General features: G+C 40.6%; 2 protein-coding genes across 2 annotated transcripts; both read right to left on the bottom strand.

Moving 5' to 3' along the window:
- Positions 1-468: 468 nt before the first annotated feature.
- Positions 469-11,677, bottom strand: aldocb (aldolase C, fructose-bisphosphate, b). Its single transcript, XM_008292499.1, has 9 exons — positions 11,571-11,677; positions 4,744-4,860; positions 3,903-4,114; positions 3,317-3,371; positions 3,063-3,223; positions 2,861-2,944; positions 2,582-2,756; positions 1,799-1,998; positions 469-1,683 (listed from the first exon to the last, which is right to left on the bottom strand). The coding sequence occupies exons 2-9, from the start codon at positions 4,853-4,855 to the stop codon at positions 1,591-1,593; spliced, it is 1,092 nt and encodes a 363-aa protein (XP_008290721.1). The 5' UTR covers positions 4,856-4,860; positions 11,571-11,677; the 3' UTR covers positions 469-1,590.
- A 3,605-nt stretch (positions 11,678-15,282) lies between these two features.
- rskrb (ribosomal protein S6 kinase related b) lies at positions 15,283-23,724 on the bottom strand. The gene is made up of 13 exons (XM_008292498.1): positions 23,548-23,724; positions 22,062-22,352; positions 21,860-21,943; positions 21,352-21,420; positions 20,708-20,777; positions 19,601-19,708; positions 19,261-19,301; positions 18,032-18,059; positions 17,697-17,786; positions 17,433-17,521; positions 17,119-17,229; positions 16,897-17,010; positions 15,283-16,782 (listed from the first exon to the last, which is right to left on the bottom strand). Exons 1-13 carry the CDS (start codon positions 23,575-23,577, stop codon positions 16,546-16,548), a joined length of 1,362 nt encoding a protein of 453 aa, XP_008290720.1. The 5' UTR covers positions 23,578-23,724; the 3' UTR covers positions 15,283-16,545.
- Positions 23,725-23,794: the final 70 nt, after the last annotated feature.

Below are 23,794 nucleotides of genomic sequence, written 5' to 3'. Positions count from 1 at the left end.
TGATCGCAGCAGTATATAATCCTTTTCCTAAGTAAAATCAGTAATACCACAATATAGGAATAAAAATGTTGCATATTCTTAAGCAAAACTGCATAATTATGTCATGTAATATGTACTTAAACTGGCCCTGGTCAGTTTTGTATTGATGTTATTGGATGATATTGTATGAACTAATTATGTGTATAAAACCTTAATTTCAAAGGTAACTAGCAACTCATGTATGAGATAAATATTGTGAAGTATCATGTTTTCCTCTGGAAAGAGAAGCATAATGTAGCACAAAATGGAAACATTTAAGTCCTCGTAACAACAACCCAGAAGTACAGCACTGGAGTAAATGTACTGTTGATAGGGGGGCTGTATATTATGAACCATAAAAATGAAAGTAAATATGGTCATGTGTGCTCTCGTGTCAATCAGTTGCATCCAAAAGGCATCCTAGAGGAGCAGTAACACAACACAAAGAGATCTTGGATAATTTTTAATGTTTATTTTTCTCCACTATTTGACACACCAAGTGCTTCAAGAACAATATTAACATCACAAACATCACAGGATTCCAACACAGCAGTGACTGTTTCCCTGCTGCTAACCCCATGTGTTGGGCGACTTTACGCGTACGTCAATAGAAACTCATCAGATCTTCCCATGGGGCAGGCAGGGGGAAATCAGGAGGGGGGGATGACACACAAGCATCACATAATATCGACACCTTCACACAACTCAATACATTAATTACCGTATGAATTTTAAAGCTAATGTTATACTGAGAACTGACACACAAGATGATTGTTTCGGAATAACTGTGATAAATAGCTCAAAAACAAAAAGATTAGGATGAATTATTAGGAATGACTCCTGGTGTGTGGTGGTTTATTACAGTACAGTGTGTCTCTGCTGGAGCTACAGTTGTCTGAGAGTACAACAAGCACTCCGCGCTTTTGCTCAAAGGGTTGACGCCAGTCCACATTTTCACCATATTTCTTGTCATGTTGCCTCTAAACCAGATGTACTGATGCTATGAATAATCGGTTGGTCCCACTGTCAGTGTGGATGTTAGTATAGCGTTAGCACAGTAAGCCCACATTTTGTTCTTACAGAAGCAAAACACTGACACACATATGCTGATCTGGCCCGCTTTGGGAGCAGTTCAAGATTTATCAAGTGGTGGAGAAAGAGTGAAAGCACCTGGTGTGGAGACAGGCGCACATAAGAAGAGGCATGAAATAAATACTGACTGATTATCTATATTATATCGAATGTTAACAATTTTGCGGCCACTAACTTCCAATCGCCTAGTCCAATAACAGGCTAGACATGAAATGAAACAGTTTTCCACTTCAGTCATAAACTGTCTCCGTTTTGATTTGTTTGACCCAATAGAAAAAGAAAAACAAGCCTGTTCCCTTTAGTACTCTGGTTTCACATTATGTTTTTAAATACACATATCTACTAATGTAATTTTAATAACTCTGATAACATAAAGTACAGTAGACAGCGCAGGCCTGTGATTGATGGAGGAGTGAGGGGGAATAGCAGAGCAGATATAAGACTATAACTAGGCCACAGCTGAATCTGGCAATTTGATGTTTAGTAGGCGTGATTAGCTACGTAGAGGGACTTTCCTGCGGCGCCAGCAGTTCCGGAAGACTCGTACTTTCCGAGCGCAGCCTTGCCGTTTGCCTGGAAAAGGTAGAAGAAACAAAAAAATTCTTATGGTCAACACAGCACGAAGAACGCTTCCATTTTATTTAACTGTGCGAGGATATGTTGGATCCCTTTATGTTTTTATTCTGACCTCAGCACGCTTGATGAACTCCTCGGTGGCGGCCTTCTCGTTGTTCAACTCTCCTCTCCAGGCTTGGAGAGCAGAGGCCTGCAGGGCGCGGCCGTAGGAGAAGGTCAAAGCCCAGGGCTTAAGCAGTGGACAGTTGTTAATGGCATTAAGGTTCACGCTGGCTTCCTCTTCGGACTGGCCACCTGACAAGAATGTCACTCCTGAGAAAAAACAAGAAAACATAAAAGTTATCTACCTGCTCAAACCCGATTTCATGAAACATTTAGGCCATTCAGCGTCACATTTTCAGCACAACATGACAATATATCCTTCCCTTTTCGCAGATTTATAAATTCCTAACAACATTCTGATCATTTGTTATGTAATTTTTTGCTGGTTCAGTTCTAATGCATTAATTACAATTAAATACTAAACAGTCTGTTAGTCTTTCAGTCAGCATAAAGTAGATCAGTAAAACATGCAAAAATGGGAAATTTGGCTATGGATAAAACTATTTCCAATCATGAATTGATGATGAATAAAGACTTATTTATGTTTCACCTAAAATTACATTAATATTTCTAGGAACTTACATGAAAACTAATTTAAAAAAAAACAATGAACCTGTAAATGAAAGTGTTATTTTTTAGGTATGCAGTGTATGTGTAAAAAGGATCAGACTCATTAGTTTCCAAACTTGGTCTAAATAGAACAATTTTCTGATATCTGATAGTCCTTGTCGTGCAAACTGATAGTCAGGATCCCACACAAGGAATTTTCTTTTTGTATCCATCCATGTCTGACCTGTGACAGCTGGAGGCACGGTGCGGCGCAGAGCAGTGACAGTAGCCATGGCGATTTCCTCGCTGCTGTACTTGGTGGGGCAGGAGTGTCCAGCTGTGACCATGTTGGGCTTCAGCAGTGTCCCCTCCAGGTACACATGGTGGTCTGACAGAGACTTGTACACGGCAGCTAGGACCTAGCAGCAGGAGACAGAATAATGTGTGAAAGTCGAAAGACTGTGAGCATTGCTAACAGAACATTCACAGTGGTTGGTGTCATGTAAATTTCTCACTACGTTACCTTCTCGGTGACGTACTGGCAACGCTTCAGGTCATGGTCTCCGTCAGGAAGAATCTCAGGCTCCACAATTGGAACAATACCATTCTAAGAGACATTACAAAGTATGAAGTTAACACAAACTCTTATATTCTTATAGATACACTACATGAATTTGCTGTGAAGCCAGAACCAATCTATGTTGATTAAGTCACTTCATACCAACCTGCTGGCAGATGCTAGCATAACGTGCCAGTACATTAGCATTCTCAAAGATGGCCAGCTCAGATGGTGTGGTCTCGCTGATCTTCAGCACACAACGCCACTTGGCGAAGTCGGCACCGTCTTTCTTGTACTGTGCGCAGCGCTCAGACAGTCCATCAAGACCTACACACCAACACATACACAGACACATCCATCAGAAATAAAGCTGGGCTTTTGTTTGAGGTTTTCAGGGTGTGTGTTCCTGCTGCTTCCTACCCTGAGTGGTGGTTTCTCCATTTGTTCCAGCCAGGGGCACAACACCTTTGTCCACCTAGAAAGAGAGAAACATGGACATTTAGGATACCAAATCCTATTGAATTTTACTGTGCATAATATTCCCAAGCATATGACCCGAGAGCTCTTTGGCCCAGTTTGTCGTCACAATCTGACCTGCTGTTATGGGTTGGTCTGCATGTATCTACAGTAAACATGCTGACAGAGAGTCAGTGTTTTCAAATACTTTTCAGTTTTACCTGCCAAACAAAAGACAGGCGTCTCTTTTTGCCTGTTGACCTGGAATACTGGGTTGTAATCTAATACCAACACTGGAGCTCTGAGGACATTCACAGCCAAACAAAAGAAAAGCTTTTATGTTTCAGGATACCAAGGTAGAGCATGACGACCCATATAAACAAGTCGATAGCCGAGACCACATAATGTTGCTATTGTAGAAAGAGAGCAAGAAAACACAAGCATTTCTACCAAATACAGATGAAGTGGCTCTTTTAAACTTACATGAAACCCAGCTGAACAGATTTAAATCCGACTTTAGTGGTAAAATGCAACACTGAGCAACAAGTACCTTGATGCCGACAACAATGCCGCGGTCTTTGATGAGCTTGGCAAAAGAAGTGCCATCGTCTGTGTTCTGGTAGAGGGTTTCATGGAAGAAGATGACCCCTCCGATACAGTTGTCGATGCGCTGGTCCGCTGTGAAGAGCAGCTGGCGATAGCGACGCCTGTTCTCCTCTGTGTTCTCAACCCCAATGGGGTTCAGACGTTTCGCCATGCTGCCTGAAGTCGACACACATATTTATTATCACACTGATTCAAATTAAGAATAATTTTATTCACGCATACATAACTGTACTGTTGTGGTTAAACTCAGGCTTAGATATTTCTGCAAATTACTACGCAATTAATTCTTACCAGCTGAGGAGTAAAACTATTCAGCAAAGCAGACATAAACTGAGTTTAAAACACTTACTCCTATCAGTAGACGGAGATGTCTTAAGTATGAGATTTAAACAATTATTTTATCTGCTGCTTTTTTGATAATTGATTTTTTTGATAATTGATTAATAACGGGAGCTATTCTCTGGTTGCAGTGTCTTCAGTTGGAGGATTAGCTGCTTTCCTAATCCTTTTCATTTTTGTATCAACCCAACGTCTTTGGGTTTTAACACAACACAAGAAGACATTATCTTGGACTGCATCCTGTAGCCTGAAGATGATTTCTCCAACACAAAGTTGCAATATGTACAGTGCAAGAAACAAACTGTCCAGTAGAAGGAAGTAGCTGTATGCCCATGATACAATACACTGGGCAACATATGTTGCATATTCAACATACACCATTTTATTTTGGTTTTTAAGCTAACACTGAAACTCATGAAGTCAACACACATGACACAAACACATACCGGTGGACTCATCGGCTGCGAGGATGCCCTTTCCTGGAGCGACTATCCTCTGAGCGATTTCCTGGAGCTCCTTTTTCTGCTCAGTAGTCAGTGCTGGATACTGGTGAGTCATGGTGGCTGAAAGAGAGAGAGAGAGGGTCATTGTTTCACCTTGAGTTGACTTGGATGACTGCCCAGCACTGGCCCCCGTTAATGTCCCTCTTTTGTCTACAACATGGCTGCTTCCTTGAACGCTGCGCTCCTCTCAGTGATGGTTGGAGGATGGGCGAAAAGGACAAAACTCCTACATGATAGCAGCTAAATTCACACAGTCCAGTTACACAGCATGTGTGTGAGATGTGATAAAAGCAAGGACTGTGAGCACAAGGCTTGGCTTCCTGCTTCCTGGGGGAAAAGGAGTCTGAAAAAAAAAACCTGCTGCATACTTCATGTTCAGTAAAATAGATCTTTGTTTGACTGTTCTGTAGAACCAAGTAAACCTTCCTCACGGACATTTATACCATTTAGGGTTTGTATATGACTGTGTTGACTCAAATGAAACACATCTCTATAATAGGTTGTCTGGTCTCAGTCATACAGAAACCGTTTGGAGGCAGCAGCCTTGCTGTCACAACGTGCTAACATGTACGCACAAGCTCCAAACCAGATTATTACGTTCTCCCTCTATTCCCTTCCTCACTCTGCCGTAAATAAGCAGTTACATAACCTCTCCCCTCCCCTCTCCATCCCATCTGAAGCACAGAAGACAGAGCGGCACATTATGCAACATTGCTCCTATAGACTCTGCTGCCAGTCCTCATTATAGCTGCAAGGACTGGATGCAGCACGGCTCGTTTCCCTCTCCTCAGCAACACTTTGGCTTCTCCTATTTTCCTCTAATGTCATTACATCCCTCTTTGTGAATTGCACATATGCATGCCTTTTATTTCTCTGAACTGATTAAAACATGATTTGTTTCCAAATTTTATCACCCAATCTAGTGTAGTGCTGCTGCCTTGTGACTACCGATTGTATCTAATCAATACGTGTAGAATGAACACAAACAAGATTCGTAAATTCCCATTATCACACATCCCTAAAACGCATCACTCCCACTAATGCAGAATGTTCCTGGGAACAAGCTGTGACTTGTCGTTCTGGTCGACTGCACCGGTTACCGAGCCACTCCCAGCGACCAACGTCACAGATTGTGGCTTTGTTCACTAAAATCTCACAAGTGGACTGGTATGTGGCACAATAATGGAAGAGACTATTGACGAATCAGTTTAATGGGTGGGAGCTACAAGGTCGGGTTAGCTTCAGGTAGCTGCATGGACGTGCATGCTGCACTGAGTTTTGTTGCACTGCCAGAAAAAAAAGACCTGGACACAAATATATTTACTATAAATGTTCAACCATACATTATTGTGCAAGATTCGCTTGGACTAATCAGATTCTAAACTACAACCTACAATAGTTTTTATCATGAAGAGCACACCGAAAGTGTAATGCAAAACAAAAACATGTTAATAGAGAGTATACTATAGCTCAGTAATATAAACTGAATTCCTAGCAGAGACTGGTTAGCTGTGGTAGGACACTGCCTGGCATAACCTGTATCCTCTGTGGTAATCCTCAGCTTAAAGCTATGAGATAACCTTTAGAGCACACACAGGCCTCTCAGTGAAAACAGTGTGAAGTTACCACAACAGAAAGGCTAGGCACGGCTCACTGCTCCTAGTTACATCTTTCATTCAGGTGAAATAAAATAATTTACTACAGCCTATAATAATTAGTACCAGTATTAATTTGAACAGCAGTACAAACTGCATGACGACACATCCAGTGAATAAAAGAAAGTATTTAAACTTGATAAAGGCCAAGCCAAGGGCACAGGAACGATGTGTGGGATTTCAGCATGTTTGTGTGTGCTCAATTCTGCTCCACTGTTTGCCAGTCAAAAATCATGCTCAGCAAATACCTGCTATCTTTTGTGAGCAGCTGCGTGCCTCAACAATACACTTACACTGACTTTGGTTCCAATGTGATTGGGTTTCTGCCGAGGAAACATTGCAAAATAATTTGCTAGGCAATGTGAAATCTTCATTTTGCAATGTGAAATGTAATTTTTGCACAACAATTACTCCAACACAATGGGAAGTTGGCAAATATGTGAACTTTCGTTTTTTCAAGAAGTCACTTTTCAGTTGAAAATGGAGCTCAAGAACAGAACATAACCTTGAAGGACAATGTCATACAGTGTGTCCCTCCTCTGACATGTGATCAGCCTGAGGTGGGTTTGGTGGCAACAACACACTTTTCAAAGTTTGTGATTACATTACTGCAGGCAAAAATTTTAATGTATTTTTTAAAGTTATCAACTGTGCTGTGTAAGGTTTTGTGCACAGTGTCTCAGAGTGAAAGAACACAAGCTGCTTTTTTGTTAAATTCACTATGGCAGATGTGACCCTGTCTTTGTCCTTCTTTATCCTCACACTGTAGCACTGATACTGTGCAAGACTTCACAGGTAGAAGAGATGTTGTTTTTGGATGAAGGTCTAGTAGCTGTGCATTATGGCACATTAGCTGGAACTTCTAGTAGCACAAGGGACAGCACAGTTTGTTGCTGCTGTTTTTCTGACAGCAGTTGCTTATGGAAATGACTAAAAGCATAAATACTATGTGAGATGAGCTAACTGGGGTTTTCTTACTGTGAACATCAAATGTATTCCACAACTTTGTCTCCTTGGTCTATCCTTTGAAAAAATCCACCCAGTGCCATCCATCCAAGAACATATTTCAGTTCCTATGTGGAATTCATTCTCTGTTTCTCCAAATCCAAAATGACACACAAATCAAATAGTGCGTTCCCCTGATGGACTGCATTTTGAGAAGGTTGTGGATGAACTGTTTTAGTTGAAATGCCAGTCAGATGTGCGTACTTTCGGGCCTGGCGTGCATTACAGCTGTACTGAGTAATTTAGTAATACTGAGCATTCATGGGGCTAAAACCTGAATATTGCAAAAGTGATCTTGGCAGAGGACAACTCCGTGTCAGTGAATGTCAGACTTCCTGGCCAGAACAGATGCTGTAGATACTGACATTAGTGTTTTCTATTTCAGTATCTGCCCCTCAAGTGTCTCCAGGAAACGCTCTGTATCCATGGGGGAACACTGAGAACAAAAACAAGATGGAGTTCTACTTCGTGCTTCACACTGAACTATGATGGGCTGCAGGCTGTTAGCACCACAGATGTGACAGAACAGAAATAAGGGAGTCTGTCTCACTAAGCTTGGCGTGTTAGCAGGAACACACATCAACGATCTAATCAGGTGAACAAAGAAGGGTTTTACTTAAGACTGTCTGGCAAGCTTCTGTCGGTGATTGACTAATTGATTTATTGGAAAATCAAGCAGTCATGCTACACTACACAGAAGAGGCCACAGATGTACTGAGTGAGGAGACTGTGTACACCTTAACTTAGTAAGTGCACTGATAATGTGATGATGTGTTTCAGCAGCACCAACCCCCTCAGCTTACCAATCTCCAGGAGATAACCCTGAAGCCAAGGGCATTTTGTATTTTGATACTGCCCAATGCAAACTATACATCTGAGCAAAAATAAAAAAACATAATGCTTTGATTACAAAGTTTTTAAAAATGTAAAGACACTACAGTACAATTACTGCTGCAGATTAACATGTTTTTAGGTGAAGTAAAATTGTGTCTTCATGGTGGTAAACAATCTTTAATCTGTTGTATTTTATCACATTAGACAATATGATAGAAGTGTCTAATCTTCTAAATATCATTCTGGTAGCTTACTGATCTCATAAGATGTTGGTTGACACTCTTTCAGAAGGTGCATCAGCTGTGCAAATGCTTGAATGAAAGTTTGAAGAACCATCTTTCTGATTGGCAAAAAACACACACTGTTGCAAAAATGTTGCTTTGACATGATTGGAAGTGGCAACTTTCTGATGTCATTACCTCAGAGGTTAGATGTGAAGAAGGACATGACTGCATGATTTGACAAATACAGCTTTGTAATTGACTTCATAAAGACAGGCATTATGTTTTTGGGTTGGCTATTAAAAGAGCTATTTTAGAATTGTTTCCACTAAAATTAGACCGTCTACACAGGACTAAAGTTGACAAATTTGAGAGAGACATGACCGAGAGAAGGCTAAAATTATTCAGCAGCCATCTTGAAGTTTCTCTCCATCACATCTCACTGTGATTTTCACTCCAGCCTGTTGCACAGTGGTCACCTCATAAGGAAAAAAAGCACCATTTCTGCACTGCGCCATCAGGCTGTAACAGCCAACTCCCCAATGCATGACGCAGAACCACTTACAATTTGGCAAGACATGCAAGACCGATGACTGTATTTTAATGTACTTAAAGTGCTGTAATTGTGTATCTGTGAAATGCAGCCCAGATTGATCACAGTAATCCGACTTAATGACATGCATCAAATGGAAAAAAAGATGGAATTAATGTTTGAATTCACATTTCTACCATTCAGATGCAACACTGTGACGCTAACTGGTTAAATTAAAACGGAACTGAGACAAAACTAAAGAACAAACCACTACATCCATTTCTTGTCTGAAACTCTGCTATCACTTGTGTAATGCTTCTATCTTTCACCTTAAACAGAACCAATCGAGGAGTAAGAGATCACAAATACATAAACAAAGTTACATTAAAAAAACAAAAAACAAAACAGTATCTACATCTATAGCAATCATGCTGCAGCTGGTATTTTTTAAAGCATTGCTGCAAGCATTAAACTACAATATATCTAAGCTTGCACACTATTTTGCCTAGTATTTATAAGGCTGCAGGCAGGGACTGAGTGGGGTAAACTCAGTTTATCTACCTAGACTCAGGCTGGCATTGCACTTAGAACATTTACTGATTGTTGAAATTACAGTAATAAGCATGTAGGGAGAGGATGGATATATTTTCCATCGCCTTGTCTGCATCATTATCACTACCTGAGGGTTTAGCTGTCTTCATGTTTGTTTTTCTACATTGCAAGCTGCATGAGCTTTAAGGAGGTGAAATGGCTCCTGCCGGGCAGCACTAGTCAAAAAGTAAAAAGCCTGCTTGCTGTGCTGCGTTTTTGTTACCAGATGGGCTGCTGGCCTTGACACTGTTGCACGTCTCTGTTTTTGGGCTGCTTCTATCTTCAGGCCTCGATCCAGCAGCGCTAGCAGGAGCACTGTTACCCATGCAGCTCAATGACTCAGGACCCTATAGTAGACGTCAAGGCTGCGCGTGTGTTGCAGTTCAAAGAAAGGTTGACACTCGTGAAAACGTGCAGGTTTACACTACAGCTACAGTTCCATTTTGAGAACTTGTAAAAAAAAACCTTCAATTGGGAGGACAATTTGAATATATGTTCTGTTGCAGTTTGAGAAGGGAGACATTGGATTAGGGTAAAAGGTGAAAAAATAATAATTTCATTGCAATCTCTTGTAGGGTTTACAATGAATAACTAAAAAAATGAAATCTTATGTACTCGATGTTCTGCCGTTATGCTGTTTAGATGTCATCTGACTGCTGACATTCTGTTTCATACATAAAGCTCAGTTTGAGAGCTGAAATGAATAGAGAATTAATCATCAACAACTGAGGTAATTGATGAATGGTTTAGATTTGCACTGCTGGTCAACAAGCAACAACCAATCTGAACATTTTGTCTTCATATCTGGGCAACTGTGATGGGTATTTATTACTTTAAAAGACATTTTGTACAGAATGAATGAAAGAATAAATAAATAAATCAATTTATTCACTTACACAGTACACTGTTACTTAGGGCTGCAACTAACCATTATTTTTATCATTAATAACGTTGCAGATTATTTTCTCATATAACCTTTTCATTTTGGTATGTAAATGCCAGAATTTAGCCAAAAATGTTGTTCGCATTTTCTCAATGCCCAAGCTGCTGTACTGAAAATGCTTGTTTTATTCAGCTTTAGTTTTTTTCCAGTAGGAAAAGGCCAATATATAGTATATTGGAAGACTATGAAACAGAGCAAACAGTCACACAAAAGAGGATGAAACTAAGGAATTTTCGTAATTTTGCTTTAACATGACTTGAACTTGATATATTTCTATTGATTTTCTGTCGACTGATGGATTCACCACGTCAGATTTACAAAACAGTAAATTAAATTAAAATGTACATATACCACGTGTCTTTTTTCTAAAATGAACCCTGGCTGTACGGATGCACTGATGTGTGAAGCATTTTTTCCCATATACTGCACATGATCTTATTACACGGTGTCCCCTCAGTCAGCCCCGCCTCCAGTAACATCAGAGGTCTACGTGCTGAAGCACAGATACACCCTGGGAGGACGTGAGCTCACCACCGCCCTCCCTCATCACCCAACACGGCTGCTATGTATCACCCCAAATTCGCACAAATTCAGCGCGTGTAATGAAACGGGGAGCGTCGTTGTGAACTAGAATAAGACGCAACAGGCTCCTCTCCTCCACTCCCATCCTTGAAGGTCATCGTTTCCTTTTTATTGCGCTCTTCCTGTTACGTATTTCAACGAAAAGCAGAAATGCGCAACTTTGAGAAGAAATTTGACAAAGTTCGGATATTTTAACGGTTTTCTGTCGAAATAAACAGCAGAATAAGTGACACAAACGGTAGCTGTTACTTTTTGGCTAACTAGCTAGGAAGATAGCTCAAGGCTGTGTGGACGAGCATCACATCCGCATCACCATTAACAGTACTAGAATCACCATTTGTGTGATCAATAACACAGAAAGAGTGAGTGTAGCTGTCGTACAGGTGAGTTGAAAGGCTGGTTCTTACCTGCTGATGGATGTCTGAGCGGGCAGAGAACAGGTGAGCAGTGTGCGAAGGGATGCGGTGCGGTCTCCTGTTTCACTGCTGCAGCGCAACGTGACCCTTTACAAAAGCCTCCAGAAGGTGGGCGGAGCCAAAACTGCGTCATGTGACGGAGAGACGCTCGGTGGCTAACACGCGTGCGCCGCACAGCATCGTGCACACACGCACGTCGTGCAATCGCACATGCAGCATGATTCTGCATCTTTTTTTTCTTTTATTACACAATTGTTGCTTGTTAGAAGTTTTGTCATAAAACAAACAGCAACATCATGATACTAAATAAATCAAACAGCCTCCAATGTGCTTTATAGGTGTGGCATTTTTTTGTGAAAGATGTCAGAGCTCCCAATTACAGAAACCCTCTACAACTACTAGCTTCATAAGCAGCAGTGGTGCTTAACTGGTGAATAAAATCTCAAAATATAAAACAAATTAAAGCTGCAAGCAGCGTTGGACGGGCCCTCACAGTTCCACGCGTGTCAGACGTGGTGAACATCGACAGAAATATGTTCCATGCAAAGTGACAATCACCTAATGGCAAATACAAGTGTAAAACGTGTCCTTTCCTGTTGCCAAAAGGATACGCTGTAGCTGTGAATGGGTAATGATATGAGACTGTCATCAGGGCAGGCCTCTGATCCAGCATGTAAAGTTTGAGGAAGAGGGCAAGGAGACAACACTTGCTCTTTCATGGTGAAGCATCAAAGTTCAGAGGGCCACCACGGACACACCGTGAGATGAAAACTCACAATTTTTGGAATGAGTCATCATCAAGGTCTAAAGGCTCACGTCACTACATTTGAGGTTAATACGGTCAACCTGCTAATTATAGCACATAAAAGTGTAAAACGTGCTCTTTCCTATTGCCAGCAGGTGGCGCTATGACAGTGAATGGATATTGGCATACGGGTTTCATCAGAGCAGGACTGTGATGAAGTTTGTAAAGTTTGAGGCAGATTGGAGCATGTACAGGGTTGGTAGACATGCTTCCTTTTTGATGGCGAATCATCACAATTCAGAGGGCTGCCATTGCCACGCCCTGTGATTTTTGCGGCGTGTTTCCACAACTTTTAATCACCAAGCCCTGTTGTATGTGCTGGCCAAATCTGAGGCGTGTATGCGTTAACCCCTAGGAGGAGATAGATTTTGAAAATGGCAAAAATCACAAAAAAAAATTGCACAGTTATTTCAAAATGGCAGACCTCCTGTTGAGTTTACAGTATGGATCCAAGAGGCTTTTTTGTGCATCCTGATGTGTTACATATGCCTCCCAAATTTTATAGATGTTGGTTAAACGTACTGTTGTAGGGGGCACTATAGAGCCATTTTGCCAAACAGGCACACAATGTCTGGTGTTGAGGTGATAGTGACTCATATGTCAGTTTTGGTGAGTTTTTGAGCATTCCAAAGCTGTCAAAAAGTCCTTTCCGTGTCATAGCAACTATGCGTCGCCATGGCAACACAGTTGCTTGAAAACGCAAAACCTTCACACTGTAGCATCGTCAACGTGGGATGAGCTAGCTGACCAATTTTAAGAATGATATCACAAAGTTTGGAGCAATGGTGTAATGGTCAAACTTCCTGTTACCAATAGGTGGCGCTATGACTATGAATCAATTTTACAGTGTGGATGTCTTCAGATATGGACTCTTGTCAATCCTATTTAATTTGGGCCAGAACCCATCATGTGCAGCTGAGATGTATACATTTGAGTTGTCATGGCGACACATTAAAATTGGCTGTCACAGACAGGCCATTTGACGGAAACACACAAGTATGTCCAGGGTAGGTAGACAGCACTTCCTTTATCACGGCGAATCATCAAACTTCAGGGGACCGTCATGGCTACGCCCTTTATTTTTGCGGAAGATTTTGATAACTTTTCATCATTAAGGCCTTTTGTATGCACAGGCCAAAATTTAGGTGTCTTGGAGTTATCCCCTATGAGGAGATAGCTATTGAATATGATGAAAAATAAGCAAAAATCTCACAAGCAAATCAAAATGGCGGACTTCCTGTTGGGTTTACAGCATGGTGTGCACAGACTTTTTTGTGCACCCTGATGTGCTACACATGCCTACAAAATTTTGTAGATGTAGGTGAAATGCTCTGCTCAGTTCTGATGTGTGTGCAAATTTGCTAGAGTTTTTGAACATGTTTAAGCCCTCCAAAATGCATTTGTTTTGTCGGGAGAAGAATAATAATTCCTTGCATCACAATAGGGTCCTACGCACTGTAGTGCTCGGGCCCTAACAGAAGTATGACAGTGACTGATAATGTTTACTAACAAGGTTTACTGAGACACAATGGCCCTGCAGGATGGAATCTGGGGACTGGCTTTAGTTGACCATGCCCACATACCTTGATTTTAGTAATGGCCTGTTTTCTTGTCCTCTTATGGGAGTCTGCTGGCCATCTAAAGTCAATGATTTTGCATTATTGCAATTAGACCATATCAAATCAAGATTATTCATACGTTGACTTCAGTATATGATACTGCGCAGGCAAAAACAAAACTATGTGCAAAAAGAAAAAAAAAAAACAGGCAGAAAACGGGACACAAACTTTTAAATTTAATTTGGGAAGCGAAATAAAACATAAAATATTGAAAACAGGCTGACAACTTGTACGATCAAATTCTTAATATAATAAATGCAAAATACTTAAGTATTAAGACCACTTAAAGCAATTAGAAGCCAAAAACATGTAGGATGAGGTGGATGAGGAAACCATCCAAAGTGAAGCAGTTAAAACAAAGGAACACTCTCTCTTACCCACTAGACTGGATTGAATTGATGTTTTCTATGTATCTGTATTTTGGAGAAAAGCATGAAGCTTTGTTTAAAGATGATACCAAATACTGACTTTAGAGAATCAACCCTATAACAGATATTTTTAAACAACCATCTGTACTTCTTGGAAAAATGAATCACACCCTTCAACTACAGAAAGACAAGTGACAAATACTGGATGAATTAGGATTTTACTGTCAGGAAGAAACACATCCTGTCTCTCATGTTCTTAAGTAAATGTAAAATCATATACAATAAACATGTATTTAGGAAAATTTGTGAAATACAATTGCTATAGATCTACCGTAGTAATTTGTTTTGCTCAACATACTGTCAGTTGTGGAAGAAACATTCAGATCCTTTACTTAAGTAAAAGTGACAATCACTTAAAATGGTCTATTTCAAGGAAAACCTCTTCATTTATGATTTTTCTTTAAAGCTGACTTAACTAATAATGTTACAGGTGGGTAGTTTAGTGTACTCGAAACCTATGCATCCTATTTTATATGCTCATTTTAGGATTTTACTATATTCATCTATAAGCAAGTGGTATAAATAACGAGTAACTACGTCAGGGAAATGAATAGAGTAGACCAAAAACTGCAATATACGGTGTCATAAAGTAGAAACCTTCACCTAAAGTAAAAGTACCTCAAACACACACTCTTAAGCAAATGTCTGGATTGGTTACACAATTTGATTTCTTAACTCAGCATTGGCATGCTATGTTTCTGAAGAAACAATGTGGCACAGTAGACAGAAAAAGTGAGGCAATGATGATTTTTTGTTCAATTCCTGATAAACTGAATACTGTGTTGGTACTGCTTCGTATTGACTTTTGTTCTTCAAGCCAGTCGGACACAGACAAAAAAAAATCAGAAGAATCTTGTACAGTAAGAGTTTTAATATTCCATCTGTGCTACATGGAAATTACAAAAATACATCATAACATGACATATAACATCAAATAGCATCCAAAATAGTCATATAAACCTTATAAAGAGGAATATATACATAAGCATTTTGTGACCAAAAAAAAAAGCAAGCTCAGGATCACACATGTGAGGCATTCTGGGTACACATCAGGGCATACTTTACAAAAATCATTATATAATCTGGTGATCAGTGCATGGGGGCGAGATTACTTAATAAGGTTAGGGCAGCCTTGGACAATAGAAAAAAAGCCCTGTATCTATCAAAACTGGAGGTAAACAATTTTGTTGTTCATTTAACTCTCAGTCCCGGCTCAGTTCTGTCGAGCCAGGCGCCATCTTGGAGTCAAAATCAAGGCTGCATGGGAAAACCAGCGAGCGCTCCCCTGAGTCACAGGTTATAAATGATAAAATGAAATGAGACACTGATGGCATACACATCTGAATCTGATGTTGTGATACTTGCTTGAGTTTAATAAAGTACAGGAGGAGAGACGTTTCTGCTGCTATGGATTTTAAGCAGCTGAGCAAGCATGGGAAAGGTTGTATCACAGCATGAATAAAGGTACACAGTAAGTGTTAAAGTAAAAACAACATTAAATGAGGCAAAGTTCTTCTTTCGTCCACTTCTGCCAGAATGGGTTCATAATCATGCAACATGAGAAAAGGCAGAAGTTCAGAAATTGACTCACTTTGCTGAAGGGTTTGGTTAGATTCCTACTGAGACACAAATACCTAGTTGAAACAAAAAGATAAAGAAATACCGTGTATTGTGATCAACTTGCATGACTTTTCCAAGTGGGGTGAATGTGATAGGATTTATGCACTATGTATAAACAGGGCAGCCATGAGAAAATTGACAGTGGATGAACAATAGTGCAATCTTTCTTGCACAACTGTTGAGCAAATAGGCTTGAAAAGGTGCTCAATGAAGAAAGGCAAACAAGTAAAAGAAACAACGATGTCCAGTACATCACAAAAAAGCATAAAACTCACTAAAACATGTGAGGAAAAAGGTGTTTGTTTGTTTTTTTTACTCAAATGCATGATTCCCTTCTCAGCTGTAATAAAATCAGCTATTTTGGCTTTTGCTAAATAAGACATTTTACAAGGCGCACCACACCTGTGTGTAAGGGTGAATAACTGTGCAGAAGTACATACATGTAGGCTTTCACCTTAAGTGTGTTAGTAACCGTACGGTAAACTCAAAGTCCGTCACACAAACACTTCTCTGCGTGGACCTTTTTCCTGAGCAGGCTGCAGTGCGAGCGCTGGGCCGGGCAGAGGTACAGCGCTGTGGGTGTGTGTGCCGGGATCCAGCTGTGTGTCCGGCGTGGCGGGAGGGCTGAGGAGCAAGTCGTAGTCGAAGCCTTTGAGAGGCTGCAGAGACAAAGTGAGGCCTCGTCGAGCTTTGGCAGCTCGGTCTGGTCTCTCTCTCAGCTCCAGAATCACCTGGACAGTGAGGAAAAGTCACTTCGCTTGCACTTTTGCTGACACATTTCTAACACACTGTTGCTCATGTTTGAATTTAGCCTAGAAACAACCAAACTGACGACATCCGGTTACCTCAACAGGCTGGCGCTGAAGCAGGTCGAGGTCAAAAGTTGTTCCATGGAAGAAGGTTTGCCGTTGGAAACGATCGAGAGTCCTCAGGCGGCGGCAGGGAGTCTTGCACAAAAGCTTGACAGATCAACATGTTTAGGTTATGATACGAAATTAAATGATCTAAACTGATTTTTGTAAATGTAGTCAAATAGTCCAAGCGATATGATTAGACGTAGGAATTACCTCAGTTATTAGCAAGGCAAATGGGGAACTGAAACTGAGGGGCATTTCATAAGGAAAGCTCCTCACTCTCCTCAGCATACTGCAATGGTCTGGTTCTGGAGGCACAGGGAACTGAAGACAATTGGAGATACATGAAGAGGAATAATTCAGGGTTTCTCATCTATCAGGAGTTTGACAGATTATTTACAATTTTGCATGGCAAAGCATCAACACTTCACATTTTCAAGCTCAGTTGTGTCACTGAAGGACTAATCGTGACTTACATCTGCTGATCACGCAGGACACACTGTGTCTACTAGCAACAGAGAGCTCACCTTCCCAGTAACCAATGAGAAAAGCAGAATTCCCAGCGACCACCAATCAGCTGCATGGTTGTAGGGTCCACCACTCAGCACCTCTGGGGCTGCAGAGCACACAGAGAGAGTGCACACTCACATAACACGCTTCATATTTTTGCATTCACTACCTTGTATAATTAATTGAAAATGCTCAATATGTTCATGTTTATTTTTACATCCCACATCTGCAGCGTTAGCAGGATGAGCTACAGAGGAAGATGAGGGGGGTGATTTTCTCACCCATGTATTGGATGGTTCCACAAATAGTAAAGGCTCGTCCTCCTCTCTCCAGGCGACGGGACAAACCAAAGTCAGCTAAACGGAGGTGTCCTGGAAAAGACCATGTTCTCTACATTATTATAAGAATGAGGCTCTAAATTCAGATTATTTTTACTGATGCATTTACAACAAATGTAAAATCTTAAAATGTTGCCATTCTAATGTTCCTTTTTCTTGCTAACAGATGTACTGTTTACATTAATCTATATTATTGTGCATATCATGGATGTTCTCTGTGCTTCTCCTGTATATAAGAGCTATGCTGCTCTCTGCTGGGGATGGCATTTTTTACTTACCGTTGTCTGTTAGCAGGATGTTTTCCATCTACAAAAAAGTGTCAAATAGACTGAATGAGATTCCATTCTTGCATATTAACATACTAAATTTAAAAAAAAAAAAAAAAAAGAAAGATTTTCTTGAGCCTTGAGCCTTCACATTATGATGATTAAATTGCAAATTAATTCTTATCTCACACCACAAGTCTGTCCAAAAAAAAGTAGGTAAACAATAAAACTGCAGCTTTTAAGAGCAGTGTTTTACACAAAAACAAATATTTCACAGACAAACAGACAGCTTTTTCCTCTGAACTGTGGACTTCATCATCCTCCCCCAGACTGAGCATCACTCAAGAACTGCTACACAAATGTTAAACACCTGCAAGGGCGTTTTTTTGTTGTTGTTGTCAAATACATACTCTACCTCCACTTTTACCACACATACAGGCATCTTATTATCAGGTACATGCACATTGCCACTGTCATCGCTATAATATCTGTGCTTTTATTTAATGATTGTAATCTGTACAGAATGGGTCTTTTATAGCAACACTTAGTGCCCTTTTTATTACCATCACTTTATCCACCTGATTTACTGTTTTATGGCCTATTTTACAGTGTACTGTTTGTCTTTTGCTTCATGGTCTCTGCACAAGAAGAGATGCAATCACAATCATATAATCACAACAAAGCGCTCTATCTTAACAGCACCGGTAACGATACATTTCAATAAGCTTCTACTTCAATTAAATATAAATGCAGCAAGCAGTTTTTAAAATTTTATGTGTTGCACACGATATCACATTGAGGGACTGACTAACATCTGGGAATTATTACATCTACTCTCATCATTGTGGAAAATATCTAAGTCATGGAGTATGTAGCTTGTGAAGGTTTACATATAGAATATTGTTTCGTAAGAAAAAAAATACAAAAAGGCTTTAAATGGTGCTTTGTTGGCTGTTCATTTATGATACATGTAAGTAGGGCAGTTAGCAGGAGGAAGCTTTGGGGGTGAGAAAAAAGACCCTTGATAGGGATAAACATTAGATTTGTAGAATTTATTTCTATTTATTGGAACACTGGAAGATATCTTATTTTTTGTAGTAAAACTAGCTGTAAAATATAAGTAAGTTTCTAAGTAAGTACTACAATTACCTATATTCTTTTAAATACAAACTGAGCTTTTATATACATGCTATGCATTAAAATAAACTGCATAAACTTGTGAATATCCCTTCCATTCTTACCTTCACATCTCTGTGAATGACGCCAAAATCATGCAGAAATCCTGCAAAAGAACAAAAACAAAAACAAAAAACTCAACCAGAAAACTAAACAAGTTTTAAATCCATGTCTCCCTACTGACATACTTAAACTCTAGCACTGCTTTGTTGCTGTGGGACATCCTCTGAGAGCTGATCTCATTTTAATTAGACCTCGTGTCGCAATTACTTACAATTAAGTAACTAAGGAAACATTCATGATGACACTTTGATTTAATTAAGAGATCGGAGGAGAAAGGTGAGGTTCACAAGATGTATATAGGTTCATATCCTTGGTTTTATTAGTGTTATGTAGCATACACACCGAGCGCAGATCCCAACTCGGCTGCAAAAACTCGTACTGTCCCCTCTGTGAACTGACCAATCATCTGCCAGTAGGTGTACAGGTCTCCGGTGCTGCAGTAGTCGCACACTGTGGGAGCGGAAACAGCATTAAAACATGCATGTGTAATGCCACGCAAGAAGTGAGAGGTAGGGAAGGTCAGCGGGAGGTGGAACACACACTGGTGAAAGAAACTGGGAAAGAGAAGTGTCGTTTGGATATGAGAAGAGTGTAAAGCTATCTTCCACTTCAAACCAATTTGCAGCAATCTGTTTTGAGCCTTGCTGCAAAGTACATGGTGTAGAGAAACAGAGATATAAAGTGGGTTAGGTGCAGATTTGAAAAGGCGTGTGCGTCTGGAATATGAATCAGCACTGTCCAGTTGGGGATACCAATGTTTCCGATCACTATTTAAGGCAACACAAGATGAAAATGTTTAGCAGCACTTAGGGAGATTTGTTTATAGAAACCTCCATCATGGCAAAATAGTTTAGGTCTGTAGAGAGCTTACGAGAATCTCCCCAAAGAGCAGCAGCACAGCAAAGGCTCTCAGCTTTAAATAGCTGTGATTTCCATATCCTCTATATTTATGGCTTAAAAGACGTGATTCAGTGATGATTCACAGTTTGAGCAAGGAGCGGTGTCCTCTCTTTTGAATGTTGACATGTATCCCTGTTGAGATGCAGCAGCGTTCAACATCTGGTCTCCGGGCTAACACGCTCTCTTTTCACAGGGGGTGGGGAAGCAAACAAAGTGGGTCACACTTTCTGAGTCAGTGGCTAATTTGGAAAAAAGGGTAAATGCTCCGGAGGAGAGGGAAAGCGGGCAGAGCAGCTACACGATGCAGAGGGAGTGGTGGGTTGGGGGTTTGACGGGTTTGTAAAGTCTGTGTCTCGAGGTGGTGAACAAGCACAAACACCTAGATTAAAAGACTTGATGAGAAGCTGGTTAGCTTTTCTTCATTTCGTTTTAGGTGTTGGGTCGGGGATTGTGGGTAGATCGATGCTACCGGTGCTGAGGTGAGAAGAGGTGGAGTGAAGGGGTTTTGGACAGTGGATCTGGGTTGGATTGGGTCTCTGGCTGACTCACTAATGTAGAGGTGGCGCTGTGTCTGCCAGCAGTCCTGGAGGTCATGGACAAATGGGTGATGGACCTGACGCTGTGGGCAAAGGTCAAAGGTCAACCTGAAAAAAAAGCTTAATTCTGGCCATCGATAAAGAGAGGGCCTTATTTTCATTCCTCCTTCTAGTTTTCTGGGAGATGGTTTTAGTCAGAACTTTAAGTGCTGTTGGTGAAATTTAAAGACTCTGGATAGACAGGAAATAAACATATTTAAATACTTTATCACCTCTTTAGACCAATTACATTGTGTCAGTCACACTGTAGCTTGAATATGTTCGATCAACATTTACACAATTAATAAATCAGATATGTACAACAGCACATCATCTGCATAAAGAGATATTTTATGCTATTTTTCTTTTTAACATTTGAGGTGGATCTTGCAATACCATCGCATCAAAAAATTATGAACACATCTGCAATAAGGTTTCCCTAACTATGTAAAATATTGATTATTGCATGAAGTGTCCCATAGAAAACAGAACGGTATGTTGAAGAATTTAGGTGTTCTGATTTCTCAAGCTTAATTCTTTCCAATGTATTAATGTCTAAAAACTTTCCACCCTTTTTAAAATCTACAAACTCATGATGATGTCCATGTCAGTACCCACCTGGACTATGACTTCTTCTTTTGACTGCTCCAATACTCCGAGTCTAAGAATCTCTGATTTGGGTATAACCTGTTGACAGACATAAATGCTGAGATGAAGTCACACTGGATTGTAATGATTTCTGACATGAACAACACTACTTTGGACACAGTTTTAGTTTGCTGCAACAATCATATTGGTGTATATGTAAAAAGCCTCAATGACTGCTGTTTAACGTTCATGCCCTGACTGGTTCCTTTTTTTTTTTTTTAAATGCGAAGAACATAATAGTCCTGAGTAAAACATTCAGTATTTCTGCCACTTTTTAAACATACTAGTATGCAAAGTGACATCTTTAAATTGCATTAGGTCAAAACATATTCATCTCAGACTGTCTGCCGTTGAAATGTATTTAAAATTGTGTATGTTCATGTACCACTTTCATGAATTCATGAACAATCTGTTCTTTTATGATTTTGACTAATAAAACAAACACATTAAAAATGTGATATTGAGGCAGAAGACTCACTTTGACAGCATAGGTTTTCTGTTTCACCTTGTCCTTCACTTTCAGAATGGGTCCAAATGAACCTTTGGCGATGTAACCCAGCACCTGGTGAGGCAAACAGAGGGAGATGCAGACACAAAGACAGAGAGAGAAAACATCAGATACAGGCTGCGGCAAAAATAGCAAAAGCATTACACATAATTGGTGTTGAACTGAGGCCTACCTGAAAGTGTTCATGCCCAGGCACAGTTCTGTGGGGGAATTCAGGCAGGAACATAACAACAAACCCTGGCAGGCTCCACTCCGCTCTTAGCTTGCTGGGGCCGACTCCGGCCAACCTCAGGACGTGCTCTGGGATCTCAGGGGCCTTGCCTTGGAGCATTCGACGCTGGCCCAGACGCAGTGCAGGTGGGGCCAGGCGACAGAGGCCTGCTGGGATAGACAGGCCCATGCTGGAAAGGAAGCCACGCCATCCAGATGAGAAGTGCTCATCCTCCTGCCCTTCACAGGGCCTCTGAAGGAAAGACAGGGGAGAAGCATACAGTGAGAGGTGGTTAGGTCACAAAATGTTTATATTGTGTGTTGTCATCATCCTGAATGAAGATGGATCATGTCAGTGAGTATGTTTTCTAGAGAAACATCTGAAAAATCCTTAATATGAAAAGATATTAAAGAACCTTGCATGCACGTATGCATGTTTTAGCCATTTCAAAGTGACAGGGACCAGGAGAGGGATTAATGCTAATTGAGGCACTGCTAAATGCAAGCTTTTACTTAACCCTTTGGGAGTTGATTGCCCAGAAATAATAAGGCAAGGTGTTGCAAGCAACACAATACTGAAAGTGACTTTAGAAGCAGTTTATTTTCACTGTTTAAGCAGGAAATCTAGACATTGCTACAATTTGCATTTTAGGAAGCTGCCCAGTGCAAACACAGCTCCTCTGCTGCTTCTTTCCAACTGTGCAGTTATACTTAAGCAACTGGACATGTACATATTCAATATGATACAGCCTCTTCCTCTGTGTGATTGCTAATGTGAAACAAAGATTAGAGAAGTCAGGATATTCCGGCCTTAGTGACTTTATGCAACCCCTGAAAACACATCTGATTAGTTTTACTTAACCATTCCTGCTTGATGTTGTGATTAATGAAGAAGAAAAAAAACAACCTTTGGTCTACATCCAATCTGTAGTCACTTGGTCACACAGCCCCTCTGCCCCTGGGCGGCCCTGTGCTTCACAACAGATCTGATGCTCTGTGGTGCAAGATGTGTGTAATCAACCGTGCACGATGTCATTATCATCTCAGCCAATTGGTGGGACACATCTACAATCATTCAGCTGAAATAATTGCCATCAGTGAGGCATTTGCCTGACGACTGATCAGAAACTGGTTGGTGTCAGGATTTAAGCAGGACACTGAGGATTTTCATCTGCCAATTGATTATAAATGTAAAAGTTAGATTATTATACTTAAGAAATCTAATAGATTTCTTTTACACTGCAATAACAATCAGTGACTTTTTCCCTCACTAACTATACTGTCTAATAACACTGTAGTTTATACTGCTAATAAAACGGTGCAACACTCATCCAAGGATCGACACCGTCGTTGCTGCCTGGACACTAAAACATCGCCATGGAAACAGGGAACCCCGTACGTGCGTCACACCTTAGCAACCAGGAATTTCATTCATTCATTCAACTCACCTTCCTGCTTTTACTGCCGTCGGCCCCCATTACTGTGACAGGACATCAGCACTGTAGCCTCAGTGCGACGTCTGCTCCTCATCCAGCCGCTCACATCGTACTGCGCGCCATCACCGCACCGTTTCCACACGCTCACGCACAACACGCAGCCAAATGTACGTTTTGGAGCAACACTCTTTTACAACAATCTGCAGCCGATCACGCTATCCGGTGTAAAAAAATGTGATAGATATGGCGACATAAAAAA

Source organism: Stegastes partitus, unplaced genomic scaffold (genome assembly GCF_000690725.1).
Source record: "Stegastes partitus isolate 25-593 unplaced genomic scaffold, Stegastes_partitus-1.0.2 Scaffold814, whole genome shotgun sequence".
NCBI classification, from domain to species: Eukaryota; Metazoa; Chordata; class Actinopteri; family Pomacentridae; genus Stegastes; species Stegastes partitus.
This window is presented reverse-complemented; position numbering and strand designations above follow the sequence as displayed.